We start from the raw sequence: 24,444 nt of genomic DNA on the forward strand, positions 1-24,444 counted from the left end.
AGGAGAAGAGTTTCAGTGTGTTAGGCCTTCATCCGCTGCATGACCGTAGGGCACTCCTCAGGGTCCCATTTCTGCAGCCAGTGCCTGTGCAAGAACTGGAAGATGGGGCTCTGTATGGGGATGACGTGGGGATAACATCGGGCTTTGTGGGGATAACGTACGTTCCCTGTCACATCTTTAGCTCCTTCAGGCAGGGAAGAAATTTGCTCTCTGGACAACACATCTTTGCCGTTTGGTCTTTAGGTTTCCATGTTGGGCTGCATTTTGCAAATTGACATACACGTCTTTCCCCGTGCCCAGAAAAGTCACCCAGTCCCAATACACCACCTGAATTCATGAAGTGCTATGCAGGGATCAAAGAAACACGACCCCCAAACCTGCAGCTTGAAATTCTCCCAAAGAACTTCAAAAGCAAAACCACAGGAAAAATCGACTCACTTTATTTATTTTTAATTGTAGTTTGGTAGCTTACACAAGAGTCTTAGTATGGTACATTGACTAGCCTGGCAGCAACAGAGGAGAACGAGATGCTCATTGTTTTACAGGGAGTTTGCAAAACGCTAATCTTCTTTAGCATATTTGTAATTGGACAGAAAAAGTGCTCAAATGGTCAATAAAGCTTCATAGAAAATGGTAATTCTCCATAAAGTAATTCCTGTCAAGGGTACAGCTGTAAGAGACACTGCCTGCATCTCTCAAATAACTTTGGGTGCATGTGTTCACACAAAACCCCCTGAATCTTTTACCTCTGAAACAGTGAAAATAGTCTAGGTTCAATATAAACTAGGAAAAGTCGTCTTCTTTGGCTTCTAGTTCTCTTCGTCGTGTTCATAGATTGGGTTGATGTAGATTTCATTCTTGCTGTTTTCTGCAAAGTCTTTTCTCTTCAAAGGAGGCCATGTTGGATCCTTCTCCAGCTTCCTCTGCCACTTCCGATACTGGCTGCGAGACCGGAATCGAAAGCATTTCTTAATCAGCAGCCAGAGATGCCTGTTTTGCAGGATGACATCCTGTGAAGTGAAACAGAACTGCTGAGACTGGCTCCCTTAACAGCTTGGAAGTGAGTGGAGGAGGCCCACACCTGCCATTCCCCTACTGCTAAAGCAGCGTGGGTAAAATTCTGCCCTCACTTACACACAGGAATATTGCCTAGCCAGGGCCTGAGCCCACACTCATGTGCACCCCAAACTCCTCCAGGCTTCCAGATAGTAGGGTCAGGCCCTTATTCACCTGTTGCATTGGAATTACAAAGCATGCAACTTTCCAATGCTACATTAATCTCTCTTCCCAGTTTACCAGCAGAATCTCCTCATACATGCATGCTATGTAGGGATTTCAGTTTGGTTTATCTGAAGGGATAACCAGGGCCTGATTTTCAACCTGGCCGTAACCTTCCTTTTGTGAGGTTTCAGCTTGGCGGGGACAAATAATTGTAGGTGCAATGCTGTGCCTACAAAGTCACTTACAAGTTGAAGTACCTAATTTGTGAGCTCTCACTCCTGCAGTGACAAACCATACCTGTAAACTAGGAAAATCTACATATCAAGGGCACAGTTTTTAAGAAGTTGGCCCCAAATGTCTGCCTCTGGTATTGAAACGTGCAGTGGTATAACCTACTGTCCACAAGCACTATTCTCCAGCGGATGATCTAGGATTCACTCGTCTTCTCTGAAAATGTTCAGTCTCATTGCTTCCAAAGGGAATACATGTGAGAAGTGGGTTTGGTTTATTTAACAGGTTACTTGCATTAGGCGTGTGTAGGGTACATAGCTTTAAAGGAAGATAATTTTGCAGCTGAAAGGGGAAGAAGAATCACAGAAAATGTGGGGCTGGAAAAGACTTCACGAGGTCATCGAGCCCAGCCCCCTGCTCTGTGGCAGGACCAAGTAAACTGGACCGGCCCTGACAGGGGTTTGTCCAGCCGGTTCTTAAACACCTGCCGTGATGGGGATTCCACGACCTCCCTCGGAAGCCTGTCCCAGAGCGTACCCACCCTGAGAGTTAGAAAGAGTTTCATAATACTTAACTTCCATCTCCCTTGCTGCAGACTAGGCTGCTACTGCTTGTCCTACCTTCAGTGGCCATGGAGAGCAACGGATCCCCATTCTCTTTAGAACAGCCCTTAACAGATTTGAAGACTGTCAGCAGGTCCCCCTCTCAGGGTGTTTTTCTCAGGACTAAACATGCCCAGTTTCTTGAACTTGTCCTCAGAGGTCAGGTTTTCTAAACCTTTTATCATTTTGTTGCTGTGAAGCAAACTCGCAGCCAGACCGGAACTGCTCACTCATGGCTCACCTACCTCATTCAAGGAGCCGGGAGCACAGGTGTGACCCTGGTGCAGTTCACCCCCCTCTCTGACACCTGACACGTCTGCAGCAAGAGGGAGACCCTGGCGCACATCTACCTGAAGTGCGCCAGGTTGCAGCCCCTTTTTCGGCTCCTCCAGAATCTCCTCCTGAGGTTCTGGTTGCACTTCTCCCCACACCTCCTGAAACCCCATCCATGGCCCTACGAAGTCACGAGACCTCCTCCTCATCCTTCTCTTGCTGCTGGTCCACCATGCCAGGAGGAAGAAACTGGACGGGGAGGTGTTCTGTGACTGTGGGGCCGATTTCTGATCCTCCCTTAGGTCACGTCTCTGGGCAGAGTTCCTCTGGGCCACATCCACTGGCTCCCTGGATACCTTCGAGGAGCAGTGGGCGCTGTTCATGGTTCTCTGCTCGGTGTCCCCTGCTGGATCCCTGCTTTTGACTCGGTGACCTTGACTCCCATTCGTTGTCTCTGGAATGATTTGAGCTCTGGGTCCAGTGGCTCCTCCCCTTTGGCTGTGGGGATCGTTTAGACGTGGGCAGGCTTGTGCCCACCCATTACCTCCCCCCCTCCCCGACACTTCCCCCTCTAGCAGAGCGTGCAGTGACTCATCTCTCAGGTGTGCTGCAGCAGCCTATCCCGGGGCAGGGCCTGGATCACATAGCCCCGGCACAGGGATTTCACTCTCACCGCCAGAGCTACAGGTTAGTCTGTGCAGCAGCATCACTCGGCTACGAACTCTTCTGCTGCCTGGGGGTGTTACAGACCCCTATGCTTATAGCTCGCCCTAGATCCTGACCCACCCTTGCCCGAGCCTTGTTCCAGCCCTCTTCAGTCTTGTCCGTGCCCTACTCTGACCTTGCTCCAGCCCTGTTCCTGACCGGCTCCAGCCTTGCACATGCCTCCTGACACCCAAGCCCTTGGACTGACTCCAACCCAGCTTTGACCTTCAGCCCGCATCCAGATTGTGGCTACAATCCTGATTTGGCTCGTCTATGGACTCTGAGCCCAGTTCGGACCCACGGCGCATCCCCAGGTACCAGCCTCAGCGCCGCTCTCAGCCTCTCGACTCTCAATCCAGCTTTGGCCCTTACTGCCGTTCTCGACCGCCACTCCAACCGCCAGGCCTGACCGCCTAGTACCCAGAGCCTGACAGTTGCTCTTCTCTGGACTCACTCCAATTTGTCCACATCTTTCTTAAGGCGTGGTGCCCAGAACTGCACACAGGACTTTAGCTGGGGCCTCACCAGTGCTGAGCAGGGCAGGATAATTACCTTCTAGGTCACACATACTACATTCCTGGCGCCAACTTTCTTCTTTCCGGGTGGATGCTCCGCCCCACCCCATCCCCAATCCGCCCCTTCCCCAAGGCCCCACTCTTGCTCCGCCTCTTCCCTTCCCCGAGGCCCTGCCCCATGCCCTCCCATGAGCGCACTCCGCTCTTGTTCCGCCTCTTCCTGCCCCCTCCCCCCAGTGCCTCGCGCCTGCTGCCGAACAGCTGATTGGCTGGTGGGTGCTGACACCCACTGTTTTTTTTCTGTGAGTCTCCAGTCCCAGAGCACCCCCGGCGTCGGCGCCTGTGCTCCTATTACTACACCCCAGAATGAGATTAGCCTTTTTTGTAGCGGCATCACATTGTTGGCTCACATTCATTCTGTGTTCCCCTAGACCCCCCCGATCCTCTTCAGCAGCACTGCCACCTCGCCAGCTATTCCCCATGGTGTGTTTGAACAGGAAGAACTCAGCACTTCCGCTAGACTGCCTGGTCCTCAGTAAAACGGGTAAATGAAAGCACTCACCTCCACAAAGAACGATACACAAAATGTGACAAACAGCATGATTAAGATGTAAACCCTCCAGATCGTTGGAGTGCAGAGAAACTGTTGGAAAAGAAACGCAAGTCATTTGATTTTGAATGTCTTTTTAAGATTCTCATGGATTCCTAACAATCTGTAAGACCAACTAGTTGTATTTTTCCTTGGATCAGCACTGAAGTTAAAGAAATCTTAGTGCCGTCTTCTCTTCTCAGAGATCCCTGAACGGATTAAGTCATGTTAAAACATAGAGCCTGGTTTTTTGCTTTCCTAGGGTGCAGATGACCTAAATGTATCTGAAGCAGCTGCTTGAAATGGGTTTAGTAACAGACAAGGCAGTTATTGCTTCAGCATTTAACATTAATGAAACCCTATTTAAGATCATGACGGGGGATGGGGGGGAGGATGAAGTGCCCACTAAACGTGCAACGAAGGCTCCATTCTCTTCCTCATCTGTGTTTGGAAAGGAGTTGTCAGGACCAGTGGCCATGGCATGCCTTTCCAATGAATCTGGGGGAAGTTCCTCCCCAAAGTTCAGGCTGTCCTTGTTTGGGGATAAGGCAGAACGCAGCGCTCTGCACCATGCACCTGTATTCTAAGGATGAGTGCACTAAACATGGACATCTCTGCACTGAAGTTTCTGCTGTACAGAGACAAAGGAGAGCTAGCCAATGGTAGCAGTTAGGACTCCCTGCCCAGGAGTATCCCATGTAGAATACAGGCCTGGTGGTTTCTATCATTTTGCTACCCAGTTGTGAGAACTCCAGTTGGAGCCCTGCCCTGCAGTCACTCCGTGGGCAAAATGTCCATTTAACAACGTGGAGTTTTTCTATTAGAGCAGGAGCCCAGCCAAATTAGTCAAGAAGTCTCTAATACCATCATATCAATGGATCACATTCTGCATTGCTTGTGCAAAAGTGGGTGCACAACTGGCTGAAGGATTCTGTTCAAAGAATAGTTATCACTGGTTCGCTGTCAAACTGGGAGGGCGTATCTAGTGGAGTCCTGCCAGGGTCAATTCTGGGTCCGGCACTATTCAATATTTTCATTAATGACTTGAATAGTGGAGTGGAGAGAGTGCTAATAAAATCTGTAGAAGGAGGGGCTGCAAGTACTTTGGAGGACAGGATTAGAATTCAAGATGACCTTCACAAATTGGAGAATTGGTCTGAATTCAACAAGATGAAATTCAATAAAGTCAAGTGCAAAGTACTGCACTCAGGAAGGAAAAATAAAATACAAAACTACAAAATGGGGAATAACTGGCTAAGTGATAGTATTGCCGAAAAGGTTCTGGACGTTATAGTGGATCACAAACTGCATAGGAGCCGACCATGTGATGCAGTTGCAAAAAGGCTAATATTCGGAGGGGTGTTAATAGGAGTGTCATATCTAATACATGGAGGCAATTGTCCTGCTCCATTAGTCACTGGCGAGGCCTCAGCTGGAGTATTGTGTCCAGTTCTGGGCACGGCACTTTAGGTAGGATGTGGATAAATTGGAGAATCCAGAAGAGAGCAAGAAAAATGATCAAAAGTTTTAGAAAACTGGACCTATGAGGAAAGATTAAAAAACCAGGGCATGGTTAGTCTTGAGAAAATAAGACTGGGAGGGGGACCTGATGAATCTTTAAATATCTTAGGGGCTGTTCTAAAGGATGGTGATCGATTGTTCTCCGTGTCCACTGAAGGTAGGAGAAGAAGCAATGGTCTTAATCTGCAGCAGGGGAGATTTAGGCTCAATATTAGGAAAAGCTTTCTAATGCTAAGGGCAGTTAAACTCTGGACTAGGCTTCCAAGGGAGGTTGTGAAATCCCCTTCACTGGAGGTTATTAACAACAGGTTGGGCAAACATCTGTCAGGGCTGGTCTAGATTTACTTGGTCCTGCTTCAGAGAAGGGGTCCCTTCTAGCCCTACATTTCTATAATTCTATGATCGATCAAAATGCAGAGAGGGTGAAAAGGACACGCAACCTCAGTTCCACTTACCAGCATTCCCTTGTATACAGCATTGATGTCAGCAAAGAGGAGGAAAAGGCAAATTCCAAGTTGGATGAGCAGCAGGACTGAAAATATGTCTGGGGAAACAAGAGCGTTGTGGCACTGTGAAATGTTTTGGGAACCAGAACAACCCCTGCTACTGGACTGGGTTATTATTGATAATAATAATAAATGGAGATATCCCATCTCCTAGAACTGGAAGGGACCTTGACAGGTCATCGAGTCCAGCCCCCTGCCTTCACTAGCAGGACCAAGTACTGATTTTTGCCCCAGATCCCCAAGTGGCCCCCTCAAGGATTGAACTCACAACCCTGGGTTTAGCAGGCCAGTGCTCAAACCACTGAGCTATCCCAGGGCTGGCAGCTCCTGAGATGTGTTGCAGAATTGCTATGCACCCCATCTCCTTGTTTAGCAAACCTTCCCAATTCTACCACCAAACAACAGGAGCTGCAGAACTGAAAGAAGAAGGAGAGACTCCACACCGTTCTGGCACGCCAAGTGCACGTCGGTGGTACTGCGTGGGCGATTTGCCAAAGGCAGGCTGGGACTAATTCAACCAGCGTAAAGCTTCTCACCAGGGTAGCATGGTCTCAGATGACAGGTGGTCTTACTCCCCATGTATGCTCTGATCCATATGCACAACCAGTGAGGAGAGTGTGAACTCCGCACATGGACTATGGGAGCATATGATCCTCAGTGGTGTCGCGTTACCTGGTGAAAGTATTCCCTGAAGTAAGGGCCGGATGGCTCAGGGTCTTGGAACAGACACAGAGCCTTATGCTTCCAGGTTGCTAATATGTATCTTGCCCAGACCCTCCAGGCATGAACGCTGTTGCCATTCTGCCTACTCAAGTGCAAGGAGCTGCTGGTTGCAGAGCAGTTCCAAGTGGCCAGGTATCCACATCACAAAAACGCTGGCACCAAGCGGCAGCCTTGGTCATTGCCTTGGTAAAGCAGCCAAGGATGAACGGGCCATGGTGAGTGAACTGCTCCATGACATCCTCCAGGTGAAGCACGTGGGAGAGGTGAGGAAGCAGGATGTCGGGCTGTCGAGCCAGCGCCTTGCAGGAGCTCTATAACATTTGCCAAAAGGCAGCTCCTGTTAAGAACATTCGTGCATGTTTGTCAGCACAAAAGAAGACTCTTCACCAGACTCGCCTTGGGAGCTTGAAATCTGGCAGCTCCCCCCCCCCCCCCCGGACTGCTGCTCTACAGAACACCTTGGGGCCTTCTCCGTTCTAAATACACGCTGGAATTAACCCTCCTGTGGCTGAGTAGAGCTTTCCTCTCCCTTCTCTAATCTATCAGTCAAGGGCTACTAGGGGGTCGGTCAGTCACTCTGCAAAACTCAAAAGAAAGTGATAGAATTTCGTGCCTTTATCACAGACTTTTCTGCTCCTGTCCCACAGAACGTATGCCGGACAGAGCTGGGTCCCTCAAAGATCACAAGGAGATCATTTTTGTTTATGGAATTTCAGCAAATAAATCTCCCCCTTTTTGTTATCTGTCTTCAAATTTTAACGAACAGTTCTAGCATTAACTGCTGCGTTGCTCTCTAAACGCCCACTTCCCAAACACGGCCAGGTTCTCCTTTCTTGGGTCATGCTGGTATACAAATTAACTTGGAGGAAAAAGTCTACACCTGAGGCATGGCTGAGCCTGGCCTCCAGCTGGTGAAATGGGAACTGTCTTCCAATAACAGCTTGCTATCTGGTCATGGGTTCAGGTCCAGATAAATCACAAAAGGAGGAGGTAAATCAAAGCATTACTCTTAGCAAACTATGTGTCCATGTTATTTTAAGAGTAAATCTCTGGAAAGCACATATTAATGCAGCTATACTTACAGTTAGTATAGACGGGTTTCCTGAATGGCTTGCCCTTGGAAAAGACAAATGCTAGAATGATGCAGTTGATTGTAGTTAGTGGCCATAGAGTGGTGTCTTCGTAGCTTAGAACGCTGCTGTAGGCAGCTGTGGCATTTGCTGTTCCATTCCTATTTGGAATGGTCAGGGAGTGGTTTGCTGGAGGACACTCTCTGCAAAAGAATCACCAGCATTTATGAGGCACTTGCTTATACTCGCTAAGCTGGGACTGGCTAGAATAAAGCAGCTTTCTCTATCATATCGTATCCACCCTGTGTTTCTCCTGCGCCCGTCACTGTAATGCCCAGGTGTCACACACCAAAATAAAAGCTATGGTTAATTCTGTTTCAAAAAGGCCTAACCTCCCTGCTCCCCCTGGTTAACACCTCTGCTCTGAGGGCAGAGATGGTAACTGGGGCACAGGAAGGGGAACCTTTCCCCTAGCAGCCTCCACATTCATTGGCAAGTGTTCAACCATCAAAGTACAGAACATCATCAGCAGTAAAGGGGCCCAGTCGTAGCCCTGTAAATCAGGGAAAGTTCCCACTGCAAACCTTTGCCATATTTTCTGCCCTGAATGTGCATTTCTCCATGATGACAGGATGTAAAGGGCTCCTGGATTTGGAGAGAGATTTTAAACTAAATAACACACAGAGAAGAAGCCCGATTCCCCACTCCGTTACAACAGTTTTCCCCCTAAAGTTAATCAAATTACACTAATGTAAGAGAAGGGAGAATCAAACCCAAGGTGGTCTTATGCTCTCAGGAGAAGCTGTCTCACAACAGGATACCAGGAGAGGGCAGCATGGAGGGAAGCATGGATTTGTAAATAAGTGGATTTGTTTGTTGACAACATGAAACTGAGGTTTGGGTCCGTTTATCTTTTTTTCTTGCATTAACACCAGCTTGCTTCACGGTCCTGGCTGTTTACTGTTGACTATATGCATGTGGCTAAAAGCAATATTCTCACTTGGGCTAGATCAGGGGTCGGCAACCTTTCAGAAGTGGTGTGCCGAGTCTTCATTTATTCACTCTAACTTAAGGTTTTGCATGCGAGTAATACATTTTAACCTTTTTAGAAGGTCTCTTTCTAGAAGTCTATAATATATAACTAAACTATTGTTATATGTAAAGTAAATAAGGTTTCAAAATGTTTAAGAAGCTTCATTTAAAATTAAATTAAAATGCAGAGCCCCCCGGACCGGTGGCCAGGACCCGGGCAGTGTGAGTGCCACTGAAAATCACCTCGTGTGCTGCCTTTGGCACACGTGCCATAAGTTGCCTACCCCTTGGCTAGATGCTCCATTCTTCTGTATGCTGCAGAAAGGAACAAGTTCATAGAAGATAGGAGATGAATACCGGGGAGGAAGAAAGTGGCTTCTGGACCTGTTCCCCATGCCTAGCTGCAGGCAACCACTCCACAGCCGACTCTACAGTGTGCATGGGATGTGGAGTGAGACTAGCTGAAGGATGGAGAAGTCCTGGTAAGTGCCCACTGCCCCCAAATACTGCAGCACTGTCTCGTATTTCAGCATGCTGCCGTCTCAGCTGGCAGCGTGATTTTGCAAGACTGGGATTAGAAATGGGAAGCAGAGGAGTTACCTGTGGTTGGCCATCTCCGAGTACCAAGGCTGCTGCTTCACCAAAAGGAAGCCACAGACCAGCATGATTGCAGTAAGGCCCGTATGGAGAATGACAGAGAGCAGCAAAGGAGGAGAGATGAGCTGCCCTGGAGGTCTGTAAGGGGCCAGCTTTGGGTAGGCCTGGGTCAAGCTCACTGAAAAAGAGAACACACATTTCCTCTCAGAGACAATGCAGAGCTAGCTGCTAGGCTGGGGCATGACCAGTCCTAAAGCCCTTCTGCATGTACCGCACACTGACTTGCCCACGTGTGAAGGCTGCAAGGTTTGTCCAGTATAAATGGGAAAGCTATGGCCTTATTCGCCCCGCCGTGACTGCTTCTGTGGCTACACCCTGCCCTCCAGCCCTTCACTAGGTAAACTGACCACACTGAACAGCAAAGCAATGCAAGTTACTCCATTGCCACCTGCTCACTCCCATGTCCGGGCCCTCTGACGCTGGCTTAACTACCTGCTGGGAGCCAGTGGGTGAGTCCTATTGGCGCTTGGCCCATTGTCATTCAAAATCACCCCCAGAGGCTGAACATTGCCACAAAGCCACAGAAAACATCCCATCTCAGTGCTATGGGTTGTTGCCCTCTCAAAGGCTCTCTACAGGTCCTGCACTGTCTCCACGGGCCTGGTCTGACAGCCTCAGCCTGTATTATTATGAATTACTTGTTTTCCCACAGCGCCCAGTGGCCTCAGCCAAGAACAGGCCCTGCAGTGCTAGGCGATGAATAGAGTCACAATAAGAGCCAGCCCCTGCACAAAGAGCTCATGATCTAATAGGCAAGGTATGCCAACAGTGGGAGAAATGGCGCATTACTGTCGCCGCTAACAGAGAGGGCACCGTACAGAGCGATTTACTCCAGGGCACACAGGGAGGCTATGGCAGAGCTAGGACTTGACCCCAGCCATCAGATTTCCAGCCTAGTGTCCTAACATCAGCCCACCCTTCCTCTTCCAGCTGCTGCAGGTGTCTGAATGCTGCATGCCCTGGACAGGAGAAGTGTGGCTGTACTGCCAAACCCTGCTCTCGGTTCCGCCCACCTAGCCCCACTGAAGTCAGTGGTTATGGTGCAAGGATCAGCAGGATCTGCCTCGCTGGTTCGATTTCTAAAAGAAAGCCAAGTCGATGGTTTACACATACAAAGCCTTAAGCACACCCTTTGCCGAGCTGCTTACTCGTTAAGCAAACCAGAAGGGTGATGACGACATCTTGCATAAGGTACTGGTAGTTCCCAAAGATCTGTAGTTGCTGAAGGAAAGAAAAAAAGCCCATCTCAGGTTCCCATGATGGCAGGTTTGTTAAGATTATTTCATTATTATACACGTTTCCATGGCACCCATCAGCTAAGTATCAACCCAGACCAGTTTATCTTTGCACTGTCTCTACCAAATCATAATACTTAATATGACTTTCGAGCTAGGTAATGCCACTCCCAGTCCTCTCAAATCAAAAGGCACAGCCCAGTAAGTCTTATGGACCAGCTCCTCCGCACAGCCCCACTGAGGTCAGTGCCAAAGTACACTAGCTAAGGAGCCCACCCCAGGATTGGGGTAGGTGTCTGGACAGGGTTCCATTAACTGACACAAATGACGGGGCCAATTTCAGCCCTGCCCGAAGCACATACACTTGGCAGTAACTTCAGCGGGAGTGGCCGTGCTGCCAGTCCTGCCATTGTCCAATGTGATGGGAACACAGACGAAGCTGTGAAACCAGAGTTGGTGGCCGTGCAGAGAGGGTTAAGACTTAGTAGCTGGCTTCAGCTATTCTGATATGAAAACAGATTGGTTGTTTTATTTAATCAATAAGTCCCGCAGAGCTGATTTTTTTACCAGCAATATACTAGCTATCTTCTGCAGTTTCTCTGCTTGCACATGAGCGATCTTTGCCTGCTGTGCTTGTCTGCTCTATCTGTGACATTACCAGCGTCTGATGTTACTGTGTTTACTAGGGCACCAACTCTGCAAACATTCATGTGCTTCACTTTACATATGTGAAGAGCCCCACTGAGCTCCTTGGCACTACAGTACCTGTGCAAAAGGAAGCACGTGCATAATTCAGCGGGAGTTTTGCCTGAGTAGAAGTTGCACAAGGATTTCAGTATTTCTCCTACATAATAATAGTCTTGTGCTCGAGCAATGACACACGGAAGAAACCTCTTCCTCCTACAGCATCTTCCCCAGCCTATCTTCTCTCACATAAGAGCTTTCCCCCAGCATTCCTTTGTGGGGACTGGCCCTTTAAATTTGGAAGAGTGAGGCAGCTGTACCCCTAAGGGAGCCATTTTGTTACCAGTCCTGCTTGCTGTGTCTCCTTCTCTTCCAGCTGGTGAGTACTCTTAACTACTCTTGTGTTTTCCCTTTCTTCTGGGGGAGCTGGCCCATTTTCACAGGACTTGCTCTGTAGCCCCACTAACAGTAAATGTGACTGATTTCTGCTATTTGTTACCCAGCTCGGGACACCTTGACAATACTTTGGAGCAATGCAGAACTTTGCTTCCTAGCTATGGGCTGTTAGTAAGAATTACAATCTGGAGAAAGACACAGCTCATTGATGAGAGATTGGTTTTAGACACATACCCAGTAAAGCAGAGCAGTGCCAATAAACTGAGTCAGGCCGTACAGGGTCAGGTACTTAAACACAGCGAAAGAAGCAACCAGTGCAGCACGACCTTCCCTGTTAGGAAAAAAATTCTGTGGTGACTATAGAACAAGCAATTTTAACAGCTGTAGGACTCTGCCGAAGAAACGTAGCTCAGTTTGTTTGAATTTTAGTTCACAGTGTTACAAGGAAATTTACTTTGTTTTTGCAGGACCCATTTTTGTATTTATATGGGAGTATACTCCTGATTTTGCACTAGAGGTTTCAGGGTAAGTGGTGACTCTTGTGACTGCAGGTAACAGAAGTTGCCTAGGGAACAATCCTGCGCACAGTGCTTTGAAATGTAGCAATGTGTAAATAACGTACTAGAGCAGAAAGCCCACGGTGAGATTGCTTTACCTGATCAGCTCGGGCACACACTCTACGTTGGGGATTTGGGAGGTGAAAGGCGAAGCCACCGACGCCTCCTGCTCTGACAATGATATCCCTGCGTGGGCCATTTTCAAAGCCTGAAATACACCAGTGTATGAGCAGGACAAGACATTACTACAGAGTCCATCACCCTGCCCATGTGAACGTGCTCCTCACAGTATGCCCTGTTCGTTTTCTGGTGTTTTGTCCAGTCTTGTTTCAAATGTCCTGACCAACTGATCTGCCTCTATTCCAAAGAATAATGTAATCTCATTGTCAGGAGGTTTTTCCTTTCCTTCCTTCTTTTCATCCCATGATTCCTGTTTGTATCCTCTTAAACTCTAATTCCTCTCCTGCTTTGTTTACACCCTCCCAAAATCTGTAGCCTGTTACCTCCCTTCTTACGGCTTGTCTTCACTCAGGCCTGGTCTACACTAAGGGGGGGTCAATCTAAAGTTACACAACTTCAGCTACGTGAATAGTGTAGCTGAAGTCAACGTACTTAGATCTACTTACCACGCGGTGTCTTCACTCCGGTGAGTCGACGGCTGACGCTCTCCCGTCGACTCCGCCTGCACCTCTCGCCCTGGTGGAGTACTGGAGTCGACGGGAGAGCGCTCAGCAGTCAATTGATCGTGTCTAGACTAGACACGATAAATCGACCCCCGCTGGATCGATCGCTGCCCACTGATCCAGCGGGTAATGTAGACAAGCCCATACAGTGCTGCAGTGGAGCAGCTGCACAGGTGAAGCAGCTACTATGCTACACCTGTCAGGGATGGTCTCGATAATACGTAGACCTGCCTTGAGTGCAGGGAACTGGACTAGATGACCTCTCGAGGTCCCTTCCAGTCCTATGATTCTATGCCAACAGGAGAGCTGCTTCTGTTGGCATAGTTAATCCGCCTCCCTAAGAGGCAGTAGCTCTCCTGTTGACATAGCCCTGTCTGTTCCAGGGGTTAGGTCAGTATAACTATGTCACTCACGGTGTGGATTTTTTACACCTCTGAGCGACATAGTTATAGCGATACAGATCTGTAGTGTAGACCTGGCTTAAGTAGCCTCTTGGCCAAGGTGTTATATCTTATCTTTTCTCTTAGATCAACCCCTTCCGTCCCCTACTCATTTTTTATTGCTGTCTATGAACTCCCTTGAATTTATTAATATCTTCAAACTTCCTGTTCAGTACCTTTAGAACATGGGAGTGATTTGTGAGCCAAGCTGTGTAAAGCCAGTTAATGTATTTTATAGGTAGGGCCCTACCAAATTCACGGCTGTGAAATACATATCATGGACTGCGAAATCTGATCTTCCCCGTGAAATCTGGCTAATGCTAGGGAGACCAGATTTCACAGACTTGGGTGGCCAGAGAATGGCAGTTGCTGGCTGGGAGCCCAGCTCTGAAGGCAGCACCGCCGCCAGCAGCAGCACAGAAGTGAGAGTGGCATAGTTTTTGGGAGGGGAGGTTGTCACTTTGTGGGGGGGACAGGGCTGGCCTTACAGGTTGGTGAGCGGGTGACCACCCCGGGCCTCATGGTCAGGGAGGCCTGTGGTCACCCCTTCCCCCATACACGCACAGCCAGCCCAAGGCCCCTTTAACTCCCAAGTGCTGGGCCTGGAGACGGAGAGGTGCAGGGCTGGGGGCGCCCCGGCCAGGACTTCCTCTTCCTCTGCACAGGCCGCTCCCGATGCCATTCCGGGAACCTCCCCCAGCTGTGGGAAGCTCTGAGGCTACCAGCTGGAAGTCCAGCTCTGAAGGCAGCGTTGCCGCCAGCAGCAGCGCAAAAATGAGGGGGGCATGGTATGGCATTGCCACCCTTACTTCTGCACTGCTGCTGGCAGTGGCACTGCCTTCAGAGCTGGGTGCCTGGCCGGCAGCCTCCCTCCGGCTGCCAAGCTCTGAAGACAGCAGCACAGAAGTAAGGATGGTAACACTGTGATCCCCCTACAATAGCCTTGTGATTCCCCCCACGATCCTGTTTTGGGTCGGGATTCCCACCGTTATAATACGGTGAAATTTCATATTTAAATATCTGAAACCATGACATTTACAATTTTTAAAATTCTATGATCATGAAATTGACCAAAATGGACCGTGAATTTGATAGGGCTCTATTTATAGTTAATGACTAGGCTATTCCACCATGCATCCCAGAAGATTACACTGCCTTTGGAAGTGTAAAACTATAAGAAAGGAACATTCCTATCCAATATTTCTCATCATACCCAATAACTCTAGTTGGGTGCACATTTATATGAAGAATTCCATTAAAGAATGTTCCTAAAAGGGACACATTGAAGGATATATTGATTGTATGTTCTAACAACCTAATTTGGACAGTGCTGTTAGAATGTTTCATGGCAGTAGATTAAGCTACCCTTTTCATGGCACTTGGCAGAATGACAAAAGGGAAGACACCATTTCAGGAGGATGAGGGATTTTTGTTTCTACGTACCCCGCAATCATTGGCTCCATCTCCACACATACCCACATAGTAACTGAGAGAGACAAAGAAAAAAAATTAATAAGTGAACTTTGTACTTAACTGTTTTATCATTTAACATACTCTCTCATATACTCACTTAGGATCTTCAGACATGTCACATCAGGACAAAGAGGTGACTGACTACATTTCACCTACTGCCCTAGTACAGGAGAGTGTGTTGGTGGAGTGAGAGATAGAGAGGTGGCTGTTTTTCTATGGTACTTACTCCAATTTTGTGTTTTGTTTTTAACTTGCTTACGTTTTAACTTTGCCAGATCATTTATGAATATGTCAAACAGCACAGATCCCAGTACAGCTCCTTGGGGGACCCCGCTATTTACCTCTCTCCATTGTGAAAACTGACCATTTATTCCTACCCTTTGGTTCCTATGTTTTAGCTGGTCTCTGATCCATGAGAGAACCTTCCCTCTTATCCCATGACTGCTTACTTTGCTTAAGAGCCTTTGGTGAGGGACTTGATCAAAGGCTTTCTGAAAGTCCAAATACACTATACCATAGTTTTATCACTGCGTGCAGCTGGAAAGAGGCAGACCCATCACCATGTGACCAGCCAATTCTCTACAGACAGGTTTGGGAACCTTTGCACTAATATCTATACAACATGCTAGAAAGTGTTTTTGAGAGTTCAGTCGTGTGACCCATTACTGTGTAACAAAGGAGACTGCAGTGTTCAGCATTGGGAAACCTACGCTGTCTTTGTCCCTGCTCTGCACTACCTCAACAGTGTATAAGCAGGGTTTTCAATCTCCAAAGTGGTCACTGCATCAGAAGCAATCATTTTACTTTAAAAAAGTTACAAAAAGTATTTCTCTTGCTTCTGCATTGCAGACAGTGTTTACAAATAGTGTGATATCTGGCCCTGGGAAATATTAATTTCCACATTAATGCCTGAATGAGCCAATTTCAGTCCAGTATCAGGTGCCAGATTTTGATCTACTTTTTGCAGCCTGGGGTAACGCCATTCAGCTCGGCTGGAGCTACTCTGTGGTAAATGAAATTAGGATCTGACCCATGTATTTTTATTTCATCCTGCCATTCATGATTAATGGTGCCTTTTATATATTATAATGTAGAGAGTAGTGGCTAACATTGGTCTAAGACTAAAGTCACTGCAGTTGTGTATAGGTAGATTAGGTGTGAATTTGGGTGAAAGGGGACCATACACTGCGAGCTCAGAGGGTATATAGAGGTTTTAAGCCTGGAGAAAGGTCGGGGGAGAAAGCGGAGTTCTATAATCAAAAGTAAAGATACGCTGTGCTTTACTTCTCTGTGCTGCAGTATCTGTTGTAATTATGTTTAGAAAACATTCTGCTGAACCTACTTCAGTTTTTGAAATTCTTCAATGAGGCTGGATTTCTGCCCAGGAGACATTCTAGCAAAAACAGTCCCATTCACTAGTATCTGTAGAGAGAAGAACGTTGGGGTACTAGATTGAAAAAACAAACCCCAAACATTTTTAGCGCTGTTAGGAAGCCAGTGTCCCGTGTATGATATTTAGCAGCATAAGGGAGAATTCAGCCCTGCGTCATGATTGAATCAGCTGGAATAGCATCTTATTGCTTTTCATCTTTGATCTACCGATGGCATTGGACCAAACCCCTGCTCTGAACCTCCTCCCCACACGTTGGAGTTTTTGGAATCTGAACCTGATGCTTCTCATAAAAAGCTGTACCAAACCCCAGGGTCACAAGATCCACAAACTTCGAAGTGTTTAAAATCCAGTTCCAAAATAAGGGCATGACACCAACACCAAGTCCATTGAAGTCAGTGGGAGTCTTTCCAATGACTTTAATAGACTTTGGATCGGCCTGTAGGAGTTTGCAATGTGATCCCATCTCTGTGTGATCATTTTCCTGCACCATGAACATTATCCCTTTAAATTTAGCTCAACTCTTCAGGATCAAGTAGCATCTCCAGTCTATGTGATCCTTTTATCTTTCACCAATAGCGCTAGCGACCAGTTTTATTAGTTACTACCTCAGCTCTAGAAATGCTGATTCATGCCTGTATTTTTCCCAAATTGGACTGCTACAATTAAATGAATTCTGTGCTTCCTCTTATCTGCTTGAGAGACAGATGAATATTCAAAATGCCCTAAATGGGCCATTTTTATACACTGCTCATGTGAAACCATGATGTTCTAGCAGAGTTTTCAAACTGCATAACAGACCGTGACAGATTCTCAGCTGGTGTAAATTGGTGTTGCTGCATGAAAGTCAATGGCCCTATAATGAATTCCATCAGCTGAGAATCTGGCTCAGGGATTTTAAAAGAGCACCTCTATGGTCACTGCATGTATCATGGGGTGGGCAGTGGGAGGTGAAGATTTTTGCTTTTAAGTTCAAATGTTCACAGTTTAAATGCAGCCCAGGTTGATAGTGGCCACAAGTCAATGGCTGTGTTGGTGGCTGACAAGAAATGAGTTGATGTTCTTAATTAAATTCTAAAGGAAAGTGGTAATTCCATTGGATAGGTCACCCCACAATTGTCACTCTTATTTGAAGCCTCAGCAGAATGAACACAGACCAGCTAAGAGAGGAGCATTCAGGATAAAATTGGGGAACGTGGGGGCCATTGCTCGGTCACGGTCTCTTTGTTGAGAATGAGCTGAGTGACTCACACCCGTTTATCAGTACAGCACCTTTGAAATTCATCGTTTTTGTAAAACCAGCTCTTTGTTTCTTGTGAACTTACTTTTGGCAGCAAACTCTTGAAATGCTTCACTATAACCTGATAGGATTTTCCATTCAAGGCAAAATGGTAATTGTTGCTTTCCCTTTCAGGACTGGACCTTTCCTCAATATTAACACATGTGTCCTAGAAATCAGACAAGAGTTATTCTTAGACTGGGATCATAATGTCTTAACATGTGATTAATGAAAGGGACAAATGTAATTGCTCAAACCATGACTGTATTGTGGTTAGTGGCTAAAGAACTGGAATCTAGAAGCCTGGGTTCCACTGTCCACATTGTCACAGACCTTGGAAAAGACATTTAACTACCTTGTGCCTCAGTTTTCCATCAATAAAATGGGGATAATATTTACCTCACCCACCATCCCTTTGTAAAACTTTGTGGCTCTGCTCCATGTGACTACTTAGTTGTGATCTAACACTTGTTAATTACTACATGTTAACCAATGTGATTGTCAGTTATGCTATAGAAATTACACTGAAGTTTGTTTCCAGACACAACATATGTTTCTAGTTGTATTTAACCATAGAGCCCTACTGGGTGAATGAGACATGCTATATATCTGCAGAGTACTATTATTATTTACTATTATATTTTATGAGTTGTTCTGAGCTGATGGCTATATCAAATATCACTCCCCCAGCTGATGGAACATTTAAAAAAAATCCTGCATGTTTCCTTCATGTCACAGCAACTTCAAGCCTATTGGGCAAAGTAGTAAGAAAACCACTTTTCACATATTAAAAGCTTCAATGCTTCATTAAATCCCATCAGCATTTGAAAAGTGACCATGCCCCCCCAGTTGTGCTTACAGTGATTGCAGCTGCGTTTTGTTTGCTCTCTTCCACTGGTTGCCAGGTAATGGATGCTGGGGTGGGTCCTTCTGGTTCATTTGCTTCAATGAGAATCACTTGGCTGGTCTGGGAAATCATTCCAGAATTTTTGGCCACAGTAACGGCTGTCTGAAGGTTGTCACCTGGCAAATCAACAAGTGAGGCAGATTGTGGCTCTTCCCTCTACTGTAACTTTACTAGTGTTGCTCAGCTACACACTGTGCTCACCCCAAGTGTTTCTCCCCCCAGTTTTTTCTAGAGACCAGAGGGCCGATTCTCCGCTGTTACACCAGGGGTATGCTGCTGTAACTGCTTAATTCAGTGGCACTGCACTAATCTAGAGCTAATGTAACAGGGGCAGCAAGTCCGAGGACGGGATCCTGCGAGCCATCAGCTCATGGAACTCCTGTTGTCCAATGTGGGAGTTCTGTACCTGGAGGGCTACAGGGTCAGGCCCAGATACCTGTGATCATAACGCTCCTGATGCGGGCAGCGCTGAGTTCTTCCAGCACAGGCTTGGACTCTGCCTTCAGCCGATTTTCCATTATCAGAAGGCCCAGGAACGTCAGGTCAGACTCCACCTCCTCCCTGAGAATGAAGATAAATACACCCAGAGAGATTGTTTCGATAGTGTTTGGGGCGGGAGCAGCATTTGTTTGATATAGAATCCACACTAGGATGCACTTTTCTTTCCAATGAAACGTAACTGATCCTGAATGTGAAGCAAAGCGACTCACTGAGCATTTACGTGTCTACAGCTTTGCACAAGCTGCCATGCCTCCATAACATGCCTGTGTGGACTAAGCAGGAAGCGTAGCCAGGACACACACACACAGAGACACCAGATATCTGCAGGAACAGAAATCTGCTGTACCCCCTGGAAGACAGCATACATGGGGAGGAGACATGCCTCCTTTCTGCTCCCATCCCCAGCTGCTCGCCATACTGGGCTGGCACATGCCAACACAGAACTAATGCAAAGATGAAGGTCATGGGGGTTAAGTTCAACCCATTTACCAGGAGCATTAACTTACTTGGCAATGAGCAGTGTAGGGATCATGCTAAATGGCTTAGCTATTCCCGGCTCCCTCTCCTCTGGCAGGTCGTGCAGTGTGGATGTATCCAGCAGTGATAACAGGACATTAGCAAAGCTTACCTCTCTAAGTTGTCCAGTTCTACATCCTTTCCCATGTTTAGTGCTCTGTGTGCCAGTGCAATCACTCTGAAACCTTGGGTCGTGTAAACCTTAAGTTCCTTTACGAAATCAGTTGGGACTGTTTAGAGGAGAAAAGAACATGTGGGCAAGTCTTATGGTTTTAGTGACTTAAAGAACATCCAGTCTTTGGTTCTTTTCTTCTATGGCTTAATCTCTGCATATTACATGCTCATCATTTACCAACACTACATTCTTTCTCAGCAAATGATCAGCTGTTTTTAATCCAAAGGCTCTGGAGCGGACAACTAGATTTGAATATTTCAAATAACTGGGCTACAAGTTTGTTTTGTGCTTTTAAAAGCATGTAAAGTACAAGGAGGTCTTGTGGTTAGAGGAGTCCCTGTTCTAACCACAGGGCCTCCTTGCACCTTAAATAAGGCCTATGGAGTCTTGAACCTAGGCCTGCAGAGCAGCTAAGCACCAAACAACATTCTGTGCCATCCAGCAATAGTTGTAAGCGCTACCCATGACCCACTGTGGACACAGACCACAGGAAGTCCCACCTCCAGGGGTCTGAGAGGTAGCAGCCTCGTGGCTCCTGAGTGGTAAATCCAAGAGGCATTTCAGGGAGTCTCTAGGCAACAGTGTGGATTTTCTGTAGCTGCCACAGCCATTCCTGCTTTTGAACACCTGGCTTCAACCTCAGCTTGACTTGGACCTCACCTCCTGACACAAATCCTGAAACCTGACTTGGACTCTGATGCTTGGTATTGACCCGGGCATGGAACTTGACTGTGAACTTCTCAGCTACTCTCGGGCTCAGGTTTGACCCTGCTCCAACCCTTGGTCCTGACTGCCCTTGCAGGATCCTGACAGTTCGCTTGGCTCACCCTAGCCCCTGGTGAAGTCTACCCTGAGGGAGCATGGAGGCACTGGCCTGCTCCCTGACTGGCATGCCCCAGAGGGTACTAGAGACACCTGAACGGGTTGGCTGCTCCCAGGAGGAGATCCTCACACTGCAAGCCCAAGTGTCGCAGCTCACAACAGAGAACCAAGCCCTGAGCAGGCAATCCACCCAACTCCACGATGAAAACACGGCACAGCCCACTGCAGCTAACCAGATGCGATGAGAGCAAGCAGCCCAGCTGTGGATGGGGAATGCGGCACTGTGAGCATGCACTGCGGCTGTGTAGCCGGACCCAAGATCCCCAGTCCCCCTCCCGGAACATTTTAATGGGGACCGCCAAACATTCAGGGAGGTTATTAACCAATGTCGCCTGCTGCTTCTACTCCACACCCGATCCTACCTCACAGACCAAGTGAAAGTAGGACTCATTATTAGGCTCCTGAAAGGAGATGCCTTGGACTGGACCTCACCCCGGCTTGAACAAGCAAGCACAATGCTATGAGTGGGATGCCTTCCTCCAGGCATTTTCCACCATATTCGATGATTCCCGCCCTGCCCGCTCCGCAGAGACGGCCCTGCACAAACTCTTTCAGGGGCAGGGGCCGTCGTCATCCTACGCCACCCACTTTCGGCAACTGGTCTCCGGCACCAAATGGAATGAAGCAGCCCCGTTCTGGTGGGCACTACGCCAGGAGATGAAGGATGCCCTAGCTCGTGTGGAGGCCCCAACTAACCTAGATGCCTTCGTTGACTTTGTCATACACATTGACAAAAGGGTTCACAAACAACGTGAGGAAAGGAAGGGGTACCCTCTTGTCTCCAACCCAGATCCCGAACCCATGCAGCTGGATGCTGCCATGTGACCCCTGAGGAGAAAGGGCGCTGTCATTGCCACAGGCTGTGTTTTTATTGTGGAGAATCTGGCTATGTTCTCGCCAACTACCCATCACAAGCTCTACCCAGTTCGGGAAATGACCACACACCGGGCTGGTAGAGGGAGCTGGCGAGCCCCGAGATATTATTGCCCCCTTCCTCCCCCCAACTCCTCCCTGTGGCAAGCCCTAGGCATGCTGAGTGTTCCCCACATCTTAAAGTCCAGGTCTGCCTCTGTGTCCCAGGGGAGCCTTACTGAATTCCCCCATAGTGGGAACTGGTGGATTCTGGGGCAGTGGACAGCTCCATCAATGCCAATACGGCCCAAGCCTTGGGTATTCCAGTTCCACCAAAGACCATCCCTAACCTAGTGGAAACTATAGATGGCTCACGCTTGTCACTGGGGCCAGTGACATGGGAGAAGTGCCTCTGGAAGTTGTCATTCAGGACCATCGAGAAGTCCTTCAGTTCAGGACAGTCTACTTGCCACACTTCCCTATTATCTTCAGCAGTTTGTGGCCAATGACTCATGATCCATACATCCTTTGGCGTGAGCACCAGGTTAGCTTTCACTCCAAGTTCTGCCAGCAAGTATGCCTATGCACACTGCCCGACGGACCCAGAACCAAAACGCACCCCCTCCAGGCCCTAGCTGTTGGTTAGGTGAAACCATCAACAGAGCTGACCTCAGCACTGTTCCCCAAGTACAGTGACTATGGTGATGTCTTGAAGAAGAATGCTGACATCCTACATCACACCAGGATTACGACTGCCCGATTGAGCTGCAACCAGGAGCCAAGGTGCCATTCGGCCATATCTACACAATGTGTGATCCGAGGATGAATTGGAAAACAGCTTTTTGAACCCTGTGCGGCCAATAGGAAAACCTGGTAATGCTGTTTGGCCTTACAAACACCTCTGCAATGTTCCAGCACTTCATGAACAAGGTCTTCTATGACATCCTAAACCAGAACATCATGGTCTACCTAGATGATAGCCTCATCTTTTCTGAGGATCCCAAGCAACACACCTAGCACGTGGTCTGTATCCAGAGACAGTAAAACATTCCAACCTGTCAGCTTTCTAGAAGCACACACTTTATTGAACTTACCTAGCATTGATGTTTTAAAATGAAAGCAGAACAACGTTCTTGGTTTCTTTGTGTTGTTAAGGTGAAGGATAACTTAGGGCCTCACTCCCCCTCCCTTTATAGTTCAGTGAACCTTTGAAAGGTATTCTTCTGAAGGGTCCCCAGATAAAGTTCATTAGTTCATGCTGATTAAAGGAATTATCAGGTCTGGAAAATGCTGGTTCCTCCCCCACTGGTAGTTGCTGAAGTGACCCAGGCAGCCTTCTAGATCACTGCACCAAGCAGTACCATTCTGCAGTGGCTGGTAGGGGAACCCAGGTCCACCCTCTACTCTCGATTCCAGTCCAGGGCCCTTTACCAAACAAACAGTCAAGCTCTGCAGCTTCCCTCACCTTACTGCAGGGCAAAAAATCTACATCTCAGGGAGTGTCTTCACATATAGCGCTACTACGCCGATGGGAGAGCTTCTCCCATGGATGTCGGTAATACACCTCCCCGAGAGGCAGTAGCTATGTAGACAGAAGAAGCTCTCCTGATGACAGAGCGCTGTCTACACGGGGGGTTAGGTGCGTATAACTATGTCGCTCAGGGGTGTTGATTTTTCACACCCCTGAGCGGCACAGTTATACCGATACAGGTCTGTAGCATAGACCTGGCCTTAGCAAAGACACAGCATGGAGTTCCTTTCCACACAAACTGCCTGTTGCCTTGCTCCCAGCTGGTAATGCTTCTCAAAGTGGGGACAGGATTAAAAAAAGGAGCAGACACCCCAAGATACTCCCCTCTCTTTTCCTGCTGATCATGTTCACTGCAGCTCAAGCGACGAAGCATTTGTTGGACTCTGGGTGAAGGGGTCCTGACCTGAGAAGTTTGGTCAGTACGACAGCTGAACACATGTGGTGAGAAAGCTTTGCTTTGAATTTAACAGTTTGTTAAGCTAGGCACTAGTAGTGTTTTATCTTTATTTTTCTTGTAACCATTTCTGACTTTTATGTCTCATTACTTGTATATGCTTAAAATCTCTGTAGTTAATAAACTTGTTTGTTTTAATCCAGTGTGTTTAAACTGAAGCGTCTGGGAAACTCCATTTGGGGTGCATATTATTTTTTTTAAAAGAAATAATGGACTTAATATAACTTGTATTGTCCAGGAGAGGAGTGGGCAGTACAGAACATACATTTCTAGGGAGAATCTGGGACTGGGGGTGTGTTGGATCACTCTGCAGTACAACCCAGGCTGCTGAGAGCCAGTGTGTGGCTGGCAGGCTGCAGTTGGGCACAGACACTCAGGGTGCAGCGTGCATATAGTTTATCAGCAGCCCGGGGGAGAGCTACTTTAGCAAGGCATTGTAAGGCACCCAAGGTTGCAGGGCAGGAGTGACACAGCCCGCCTACTCCCCTGGGGTCCTGGATTGTATTCTGGTATGTCGCAGTAAAACCCACCTGTGATCTTACTTCTAATTAGCAGCCTCCTCATAAAATATCTCCCGTTTCCTGCTTAATTGGGCCTGTCTGGCCTAATTCAACCCTGTCAGGGCCAGTGTGGGGAGGACCCCGCATCACATAGGCCATCCTTGCAAGCCCAGGCCAAAAGAGGGTGCCCCTAGAAAGGGGGTAATGTAAGGTCTAGCAGGTCTAGAACCCGAGCATGCAGAGCTGCCAGGCATGCAACACTTCCAGTGGCCGCTGTAATTAGCTTGCGCTCCACTACCCACAACCTGGTCTGGCCAAAGTCCACACCAAGTCTCTCCTCAAAG

The 24,444-nt window shown here is 47.8% G+C and overlaps 1 protein-coding gene across 1 annotated transcript in view; it reads right to left on the reverse strand.

Moving 5' to 3' along the window:
- Positions 1-441: 441 nt before the first annotated feature.
- The window catches only part of LOC117883231 (probable cation-transporting ATPase 13A5), a 58,464-nt gene continuing 34,461 nt past the window's right edge, over positions 442-24,444 (reverse strand). Inside the window, exons 17-30 of the mRNA XM_034782330.1 lie at positions 19,819-19,936; positions 19,126-19,250; positions 18,642-18,805; positions 17,829-17,951; positions 16,456-16,535; positions 15,084-15,126; positions 12,616-12,725; positions 12,195-12,291; positions 10,794-10,866; positions 9,589-9,763; positions 7,969-8,159; positions 6,113-6,201; positions 4,110-4,190; positions 442-1,010 (exon numbers count right to left, since the gene is read on the reverse strand). Coding sequence (XP_034638221.1) covers positions 810-1,010; positions 4,110-4,190; positions 6,113-6,201; positions 7,969-8,159; positions 9,589-9,763; positions 10,794-10,866; positions 12,195-12,291; positions 12,616-12,725; positions 15,084-15,126; positions 16,456-16,535; positions 17,829-17,951; positions 18,642-18,805; positions 19,126-19,250; positions 19,819-19,936 — 1,670 coding nt within the window. The 3' untranslated portion in view covers positions 442-809. The remainder of the gene's footprint in view (positions 1,011-4,109; positions 4,191-6,112; positions 6,202-7,968; positions 8,160-9,588; positions 9,764-10,793; positions 10,867-12,194; positions 12,292-12,615; positions 12,726-15,083; positions 15,127-16,455; positions 16,536-17,828; positions 17,952-18,641; positions 18,806-19,125; positions 19,251-19,818; positions 19,937-24,444) is intronic.

This window comes from Trachemys scripta, chromosome 9 (genome assembly GCF_013100865.1).
Source record: "Trachemys scripta elegans isolate TJP31775 chromosome 9, CAS_Tse_1.0, whole genome shotgun sequence".
In the NCBI taxonomy this organism is placed as follows: domain Eukaryota; kingdom Metazoa; phylum Chordata; order Testudines; family Emydidae; genus Trachemys; species Trachemys scripta.